The 10,492-nt window shown below is 41.6% G+C and overlaps 1 protein-coding gene across 1 annotated transcript in view; it reads left to right on the forward strand.

Moving 5' to 3' along the window:
• The window catches only part of LOC102752796 (androgen receptor), a 96,890-nt gene that overhangs the window by 79,508 nt on the left and 6,890 nt on the right, over nucleotides 1-10,492 (forward strand). Inside the window, exon 4 of the mRNA XM_006774470.2 lies at nucleotides 5,441-5,585. Coding sequence (XP_006774533.1) covers nucleotides 5,441-5,585 — 145 coding nt within the window. The remainder of the gene's footprint in view (nucleotides 1-5,440; nucleotides 5,586-10,492) is intronic.

Consider the following 10,492-nt stretch of genomic DNA (forward strand, 5'->3'; position numbering starts at 1 on the left):
CCGAGGATTTAAAAAAAGAAAGGAAACTCAGAAACCAAAGAGTAGAGCAGCATTATAGAGTGTCCCATATACCTCCCATCCGCACACAGCAATCATGTTTAATCTACAGACACAGTGTGAAATTTTCCTCATAATCACAGACTTTATAGACATAACATTTATGTGCCTTAAGATGCATACACATGTTTACCCCAAAGATAATTTTGAGTCTGACTGGTATTATGTCTTCAATATTAACTTTAGGAACCATACCATGCACTTATAATATAGTATGGTAGAAAGAACATGGGGTTGGGAGTCAGAACATTTAGGTTCTAGTCTTAGTTGTGCTTGTAAATCATCGTGTGGTCCTTTCCCTTTATGGGTCTCAGTTTCTTTACCTGTATAATGTATGAAGAGTATTTTTGACTGAATTAATGTTTTTCAAACTTTGCTTTAAGAAACTTTAGTGCTTTTCAAAAACCTTAGGAATCATAGTGGGAGGAAATATTCAATGAATTCAGTGATAGTGAAAGAAATACAATTTTTTCGTCTTAACTTCTTGGATACCTCCAGTGATGGGGAAATCACTTCCTCCTTATGTCATCTGTTATTTGAACAGGACTGTTTATGAAAATATTAGAGATCCTCTGTCTAAGCATTCACAAATTTTCCTTTAGCAGCCAAACTTTGTATTTCTCAAAACAACATACACAGATACTACTAGAGCTGGTTGATTTAAAACCAGTTCCTCTCCCTCACTACCCCCAGAGAAGCCTCAAGTTACTCTTGCAGAATCTTAGGACTCCAGGGAACACAGTTTGGAAACCAGTGAAACATAAGCTCTGCAAGGATAATCCTAGTCCTAAAATTCTGGGGTTCAAAGATTGTTTTGAAACATCAACAACCAATTTAATTCTTATGGAGTCAAAGATCAGCATGCCTTCTAATAACTGCTATTCAGAGGAAAATGTATAGAGAACAGAGAAATTTCATATGTATTACCTGATTTGGTCCTCATAAAATTCCCATAAAATAGGGGTTTCCTCCTGACATTTTGTAGATAACATATACAGAAGCTCTGAGAAATGATATACTTCACTTTAGAATGTAGCAGGGCTAGAACTTGAAAGCGTAAGTCCCCTCCTGATTCCAGATTCCTTCCTCATCCCACTCCACCCATAGTCTGTAGTGTTCATGTAGTTCTGTAGCCCTGGGCTTCACAGTAAGAGGTCGAGGCCGTATTCAAGGCCACTTGGGTCATAATGTAGACTAGCTGCTTTTGAAGACATTGCATGTTAGTTGCCAAACTCCAATTTTGTCTTTCCAACTCACAAGACCCAGTCTCAGAAACCAGACCATCGCCAACACCTTTCCAGCTTGGGAAGCTGGAAGCTGAGGTTTGCTAGCCAATAAGATCACTGGGAAGAAGCCCAAGGTCTCAGGCTGTGTATACACTGTGCCAAAACAGAGGGTTCACACAGGGAGGAAAAAATACAAAAACTAAGAAAAGAAGGTTGTTTTAATTCTTATCACTTATTCAGCGGGATGTGTTGATATCATTTGTGTAACAGATTCAGTTTAATCTTTCCAAGCAGTTGCCAAGAACCTAAATAGTCCAATTTTATTGAATATAGAACCTTGTCCTATATATGATTCCATTTAATCCTCACAGAAATACTATGAATCATAAAGACTATTATTTCCATTTCAAATGAAAAGGCTCAGAAAAGTTAACTAATTTGTTCCATTTTGGTTACTTAACAAATGGACCCAGAACTTAGACTCATACCCTTTGATTTCTAATTTGATGGTCTTAACAATAACCTATTGCAAATCATTTTGGCAGAATTTGTATGACTAGGAGTCACTGGCTTTCCTTAGTCCAACCCTTAGGATGGGGAGTCCTCTCATAATATTAACAAGTCTACAAGACAATATCATTTCACCATCTACTTCAAGCAAGGAAATGACCTCTGACCCTAAGTCATTTAAAATAATAGTTTTTAAAAAGCTAATTACCATGTTCACAAGACCTGTTGTTTATATTATCAATAATCACCTAGAAGTTCAACTTATTTGTTCATTCAACAGGTTGAGTTCCTGTCTTGTGCAAGGCACTCACTATACTAGGCACCTACTCAGAAAAATTTTGTTTTAAACTTTTTGTGGTGGTGATGATATACGTAAATTGCCTAGTAAGGTACCTAGTACATTTATAAGTGATAACTATTAATTGAGGGTGGGTGAGTAGACAATGTGTATACAGTATATTTGTAATCAGGTGTACCTGGTTTGGAATCTTAGCTATACACTAGTTAGTTGTTTGACCATGAGCAAATCACATGTGCTTCTGTTTCCTCATTTGTGGAGGTGGTACAACAATCTCTACCTTGCAAATTGTTATCAACATAGAAACTGTATATAAAGTGCACTTAGTACAGTAGCTGAAACATAATAGATGCTCAGTAGCTAGTAGGTCATTACAGTGAGGCTTGAGTGCTCTGCCACTGCTTTCACTCATATATCAATTTAAGTTGCCACATGCATGGGTCCCAGTGATGAATTGTTTTCTTTGAAGATGTTGACTGTCTGGTGCACTAGAGCAGCATGGATTTCCTATCTGGACCTTCTTTGGCCATGTGCTCCCTGATAAGACATGAGACTACAGGTTTCCACTGCAGATTGGTAAGAAATGATGTTGATTGGATTCTAGTGAGAAAACAGAATCTCAAATAAATTGCCTTTACATCTAAACCTATTTGGTGTGTTTCAAAACCTGTGAATGACTCCTGTCTATTTCTCCTGAACAGCCTAACACAGTGCCAAACAAGTGTTTGAGTGAGTGTGTGCTAAAGGAAACCTGTAGGCTGGAGCTACTGTTTCAAGTCATTCATTCCTTGATAGCTATGCTCACTGAGCAGGTTTCTTCAAAGGCTGGACATTAGAGAACAGTGTTAGGTATTGTAATCATATTAGACCTATAGAAAAATTAGCCAACTTTGTTGCTGATGTATAGACAGCAAATAACAGCTTGAGTGCTAAGCTGCTCTCAGTAAGGACCATAAATTAGTGTTACAGCCAGACTAAATTTTTCTTTTTGCTCCTCTTTGTTAGTTCTCTGCTATCTCAAGGATGGGGAAAAAAGCCATCAGTACAGACAGCTCCCTTGGTACTTGTACAGTTTAAACCTTATTACCCCTATGCACCCTAACATTCACATACTCACTAGCCAAGGCTTCACTTGCTTTCCATTGCCTCACATCTCAGAGGTTCAGGGTTCAAGTTTCCAGGTCCCCTCTCCAAGAGATCCTTAGATGCTCCATGCTTGACCCCTGCATTTATCTCCTACTAGGAAGAGTCAGTACCAGGCATTCTATCCTGGAGCTTCAGTGAGGAAATTCTCTAGGGTCTGTGGCTCCAGCTAGTCTGTCAGCGTATTACTACAGTAAAGATGGGAGGCACAGGCCTTGGAGCTAAGATTGCAGCCAAGGATGGTGATATGAGGGACTCTAGAATCCCTGATGTCTAATAGACTTAGGACATAAAAGAAAGGGGAAATGGGGTATGTGGGTGGGCAAGGATCAACCAAGCCTTACAATGTGTTTAGATATTGTAGACTTTAGGCTGGAGTCTATGGCTAGTAAAAGCTCATGACCTCAGTATTTCCTGAGCTTGTCCTTAAGCCGTGGAGTGGAAAAGACACTGGACAAGAGAATTAGAACACCTGCACTAGTACCAGTTCTGCCATATATAGGCTGTAAGACCTTGGGGAAATCAGTTAACCTCTCTGGCCCTTAGGCTCCTTGTTGTCAAGACAAGTATCACATAACGTGCTTGCTAGGGTTATTATGAGGTACAATGAAGTCATCAATAAGAAAGTTAGAAGCATTATCTAAATTCATGGAGCATTTCTAATGAGGTATAGCAAGACAAAATTTCCAATAATTCTGGAACTGTTGGGGAGAAGAGAAATGAAATGCTGGTAGGGGATGAGCTCTGAGGTTATGGTTTAAACATCCCTCTGTTTAGAACCCACCATGAGAACATAGATATATCTATGTGGTAGAGGTAGCATCTGGGAAACTTTGTTCTCTGAGCTTAAGGGAGGTAATCTGGAGTTCATCCCACTCTATAAAATTAAAATAAATTGAGGGTCCTTAGTCCATTTAATTAATATTTCTTAAATGCCTACTCAAATATCTGAATTATGCTATGTACTAGGAAATAAAATATGAATAAGAAGGAGTGGTCCCTGTCTTCAAAAAGCTCCAAGTCTAATGGGGGAGACAGATGTGTATATAGAAAAATTCCAATACTGCGTAATGAATGCTATAATTAGGTGGGGTTACACAAGGTTTAATTAGAAGGTAAATGAAGAATTATTAAGTCTTCTGCTTGGATGAGTGGGAAAAAGCTTCACAGAGGAGGTACCCTTTCAGTGAAAATTTGAATGCTGAGTACATGTTTATTAGGTGGAGAACCTGGGGCAGGAAGAAGGCATTCCAGGCAAAGACAACTGCCTGTGCAGAGAAATAGACCCATGAGAAAGCATGTTGTGTTCAGCAAATTGTAAGTTTTTCAGAATATCTAGAACCTAGATTATGAGAAGGCAAATGGCAAGAAATTAGTCTAAGTAGGCAGGTAATGAAGGGCCTGTTTGTGTATAACAATGGTAATAGGGCAAAAATAGCAGTAGAGTCGGCTACTTGTTGAACAACAACAACAAAAATAATAATAATGGAGAGAAAGTAGGAGGCAGAAAGAAAGTCAGATGATAAAGAGCCTGAATGTAGTGTGGAAAAGGCAGTGGCTGTCAAAAGCATGTACCATACATTATGTAATAATACCCTATTCCCAGAGTTGTTAGAGGGACAAATAAGATTATAGCTAGAAAAGAGCTTTATAAATTGAATAGTGCTGTTCATGTGGGAGAAATGATTATTACACTGCATCTTTGGAAAGGCATAGCGATCAAGAGCACAGGCTTTGGAGTCAGGCTGCTTGGCTTTGGATCTTGGTGTGCCATTTACTAGCCTTATGATCTTGGACAAGTTCTATAACCTTTCTGTGACTCACTTTTACTGATTTACAGAATGGGGATAATAATAGTACCTACATTATCAGATTGTTGTTAGGTTTAAATGAGTTAATATAAGTAGTATGCTTAGAAAAAGTGTATTTTTTGAAAGCAGTCAATAAGTATTAGATTAGTCTTTTCTAACTGACAATGCCCCTTTTGCCTCCATCATCATCTCATTTGAGCAGCTCAGTGAAACAGAGAAGGCAAGGAATATTATCTCCACCACATAGCTTACTTTCTTCCTGCTCCCTAGCACTGGTGGTTCCTGGGGCTCTTCATGGGCTGTCTGAGAACTAGAGAGTCTCGGGACAGCAGATGCCCAGATTTTATCCAGCCCACCATTCCCCAGCCTGACCATTGTCTCTTCTCCATCTCCAGGCTTCCGAAACTTGCATGTGGATGACCAGATGGCAGTCATTCAGTACTCATGGATGGGGCTTATGGTGTTTGCCATGGGCTGGCGATCCTTCACCAATGTCAACTCCAGGATGCTCTACTTTGCCCCTGACCTGGTTTTCAATGAGTAAGTGCTCATAAGCCCAAAACTCACATAAACACAGCATCCTGGCTATGTCTGTTTGATGGTAATGATGGTAGTAACAGTGGTGGCTAGCCCATTTAACCTATATATGAGGCAGTAGAGGCTCCTTCTAGCTTGTACAATCTGAGGTGCCTTTGCTTGACAAGAAGGCAAATTGGTAGGAGACCAGGGGGAGTGTTACTGAGGCCATCCCTTTCCCACCCAAGACCCAACCTTGGCATTTTGGTCATGTTTCTGACATGCTTTTTAACCTATCTCAATACCTCATATCAAGATCCTTTCCATTCACTCTGACCAGCATAAGGAATGGGCATAGAGACTCTAGCTGTGAGGGCTAATGTTCTTTTGGTCCCTTTTGCTCATCAAGGGTTACTGCCAGTCACCATTTGTTGAACAACTCCTTTATGCCAGAACTATACTAGATACTTTCTAAATCCTTCTCATTGAATCCTCATGAAAACCAGATTTCCCCTTTGTAAAGATAATTTTTAATGAATGAGAAAAATTAGGCTCAACAAAATAAAGTGACTCACCCAAGTTAACAGAGCTAGTGCATGTTGGCAACAGATTTCAAAATATGTCTGTGTAACCCCAAGTTCTTATACTTCTTCATGGTGGTTAGTGATGGGGAAGAGCAGCTCCATTACTCTGACCATGTGACTTTGGCCCTGTCACTTTTCTTCTCTTAAAAACAGGTTTAATTAATGCTTTCCCTGCCACCAGTTCTTTTTATCATTTATAAATTTGTCCAAGGGTTCAGATTTTGAAATTACACTGGTATTGACTAAAATCTGTTCATCATTGTCTTTAAGCAGGACCTTTGAATTTCCTGTCCCTCAGTTTCCTTATCTGTTAACTAAATAGAACTTTTTCAAATGGTTTCTTATGATCACTCTAAAATAATGGGTATGAAATGTCTGGCCCATAATGGACTATAAATAAAAAAGAAGTACATTTCTGATACTTTCTCCAATAGTGATATTCTTTTCCACTTCTACTGTTTGGGGTCCCTTGATGGCATTGTGAATGTAGCTAGTCAGAAAAATATTCCCAAGGACTTTGAATTAGCCTCACCACAGAGAATCCCTTTGGTCAGGGCAAAAATCGACCTTCTCTTCTCTCCAGTCCTCTAACTGAGAAGAGCATTAAAATAAATTGTACAGGCCAGTAGTTCCTTCTAGTACAGCAATGTGGAGGGAAATAAGCACCCCCAGATGCCTTTTTGCAAGCCATCTAGTCCTGTTAATCAGAAGCTAAGAATAACCATTGGGCTTTTGGCATGACCTGCTTTGTGGTTTCCAAATCTTTAAAGAGTTACCCAAGATACCATCTTCTGGGGCAGGCCTTAAAAATACCCCTTTATGTTAATCTCTCAAACCCATCCTCTTATTGCTCTCCAGTGATTGAATCAACTCCTTATGCACCTGCAAGACCCTCACCATTCAGAGCCCTAAGTCCTTCGCAAAGTGATAACTGCCTATTTTCTAAATCTTAAATTTCCTTCTCTGCCTCTGCATTAAGTATGTTGTACCTCACCTCAGCTTTCTGGCCCATTCACATGTATTTCATCAAAAGGTACCACAGCCAAAACCGGTTTGGCTCAGTGGATAGAGCGTCGGCCTGCAGACTGAAAGGTCCCAGGTTCGATACCGGTCAAGGGCATGTAACTTGGTTGCGGGCACATCCCCAGGGGGGAGTGTGCAAGAGGCAGCTGGTCGATGTTTCTCTCTCATCGATGTTTCTAACTCTCTACCTCTCTCCCTTCCTCTCTGTAAAAAATCAATAAAATATATTTTTTAAAAAAGGTACCACAGCCCTAGCCAGTTTTGCTCAGTGGATAGAGCATCAGCCTGACACTGAAAGATCCTGGGTTTGATTCTGGTCAAGAGCACGTACTTTGGTTGCAGGCTTAATTCCCAGCCTTGGTCGGGCAGCATGCAGGAAGCAACCAATGGATATGTCTCTCTCACATCAATGTTTCTCTAGCTCTGTCTCCCCCCTTCCCCTCCATTCTCTCTGAAAAAATCAGTGGAAAAAATATCTTTAACTGAGGATTAACAATAACAATAAAGGTACCACAGGAAGGTGCCACACAATAACGCCAGTACTAGCATTCTCCCACAACCACATCAAATTTACAACTAAAATACAGAACAACCATCATTTAGAAACACCTGAAATCTGACTGAATGGAAGTCCTATAACTAGAGGAGTAAAGAAGGAAGCACATTGAGACTAGTAGGAGGGGCAGAGGTGTAGAATGGGCTGGTACGAAACCCACATGTGGCATGTTTTTAATCGGGAGGGATATCTTGGCTGAGTAGAACTCCCATGAGGAGCAAGCAGTCCCAGACACACACCAGACCCCCAGCCCAGGATTTCAGAGCTTGGAAGAGAAGTCCCTGTAACTTTGGGCTGTAAAAACCAGCGGGGGTTGTAGTTGAGTGACAGGGAGGCAGCCAGAGACCCAGACAGGTCCTCTTATAGTGCCAGTGCACAGATGTCTTCGGATTCACTTTCTCTGAGTTCCAGTGCTGAGGCAGCAGCTTGAAAGAATCTAGGGAGATACAGGGATGAACTAAATTGTCATCAGGGCAAGAACTGGGAGGCAGCTTTCTCACAGACAAAAGTGCTGGGAACTTCCCCCAAAAGAGCTGACTTGCAGGCACGATATCTGAGTCTCCATCAATTGGTAGAGTGGTCTTGTGTAGTAGGTACCCTGTAGAGCCCAGTGGCTCAGCCTCCCTAGTAACCTCAGCTGGGCACTCTAGGTATGCCCACATTTTTTGCCCCACCCTGGTGACTCCCTGAGATCCTGCCCCACCCAAGCTGTTTGCAGTGTCTTTTCCATATGAATGGCCTGTTCTGGCTCAGGCTTCAGACTTTCCTAAAATCTCTCAAACCAGCATTAGCTGGACTCAATGTGCTCTATAATTCTCAATAAGGGGCCAGGACTGACACTAGCAGCAACTTGACAAGGTTCACAGCTTGGCCTCTCCTGGATACATACTAGTCCAACACAAGTAGCAGCCATCTACAGATTGCTCTGTAGCTTGTGCTGGGTGGCCCCAGGCATGGCATAGACAGTGGCTGACTTTACACCTCTCAGGAGGCCCCAGAGCCAGTGCACCTGATGGAGTTTCAGACCATGCCATATTACAACTCTATCACATCCATGAGCAACATATTAAAGGGTTGGACTTGGTGAGCACCAAAGCCCCACTGAAGCAAGTCCTGCTACATAAGGGTGTGTCTTACACAGTAGCTCTTCCATGGTAGTCACAGCTGGTCCTCACAGCCAATTGGTATGGGGATAAATTCCTCCCAGTGATGCCAACAGTATTCAAGGCTTAACTATAACAGGATAGTGCATGCAAATGACACAGAGGCATACCTAGAGTGCCCAGATCAGGCGATCAGGAAGGCTGAGCCAATAGGTCCTACAGGACACCTACTACACAAGGCCACTCTACCAATTCCCAGAGATGTAGCAGCTCTACCTAATACATAGAAACAAACATAGGGAAGCAGCCAAAATGCAGAGACAAAGAAATATGTCACAAATGAAAGAAAGAAGAAATCTCCAGATAAAGAACTAAATGAAATGGAAGGAAACAAACTATTAGATACAGAGTTCAAAATAATGGTTATAAGGATGCTTAAAGAACTTAATGAGAACTTCAAGGATCTTAGTGAGAATATCAAGGAACTTACTGAGAATTTTAAGGAAATAAGTGAGGACATCAAAGACATAAAAAAAGGACCAGTCAAAAATGAAGGATACACTAACTGAAATGAAGAATACTTTACAGGCAATAGTAGAGTAGAGCATGCTGAGGATGAAATCAGTGATTTGGACTAGGAGGAAGCAAAAAACACCCAATCAGAAGAGCAAAAAGTAAAAATAATCCAAAATTTGAAGAAATAATGACAGATAACTTCCCCTACCTAGTGAAAGAAATAGATTTACAAGACCAGGAAGCACAGATAGTCCCAAACAAGAAGAACCAAAAGAGGCCCACACCAAGACACATCATAATTAAAATGCTAGGGGTTAAAGACAAAGAGAGAATCTTAAAATCAGCAAGATAAAAGCAGTTAGTTGCCTACAAAGGAGCACCTGTATTACTGCCAGCTGATTTCTCAACAGAAACTCTGAAGGCCAGAAGGGAGTGGCAAAAATTAGTCAAAGTGATGAAAAGCAAAAGGTCAGGGAGAAAACAAGATGGTGGTATGGGTAAACACCAGAGATTGCTGCCTCACACAACCACTTCAAAAAAAAAACCTAAAAGATGGAACTGACATTATCCAGAACCACAGGAAGGCTGGCTGAGTGGAAATTCTACAACTAGAAGGAAAGAGAAAAGCACACCAAGACTCAGAGGAGGTGCAGTGCGGAAGTAAAATACAGAGGTACAGAGGCCCATGCGGAGAGGGTTGGCGGCTGAGGACAAGGTTGTCTTATTCAATCAGGAGAGAGTCTCAAGCTCTGAGCTCCAGTTCTGGGTGAGTCTCTGGGGACCCAGACTCATACGGGAGAAGCTGGACTGTCTGGCATTGGTCGGAACTCGAAGGCAGCTTTATCTTGGGGGTGTTTGCCAGGACACTGAGAAACAGGGCCTCTGAGGGCAGGACTGAGAGCAGCCATAACTGCTCGCTCTGCCCTGTTGATCCCCTGGGACCCTGCCCTGCCCAAGCCATGAAGCTTTTGCATATGAAAGGCCTGGCCCTCTGCAATCTGATAATTACCTAACAAACTGCAGCTGTCCCAAGGCCCCAGGACAACTTGCCTTGAGTCACAGCTGGCTTCTGCTGGATAGCCTCAAGAAGAGGCTAGATTAGCAAATCCTTAGAGATCCAGGAGCCAGTGTGCCCAGTGGTCAGAGCCG

The sequence above is a fragment of the Myotis davidii genome, unplaced genomic scaffold, assembly GCF_000327345.1.
Source record: "Myotis davidii unplaced genomic scaffold, ASM32734v1 scaffold2008, whole genome shotgun sequence".
NCBI classification, from domain to species: Eukaryota; Metazoa; Chordata; class Mammalia; order Chiroptera; family Vespertilionidae; genus Myotis; species Myotis davidii.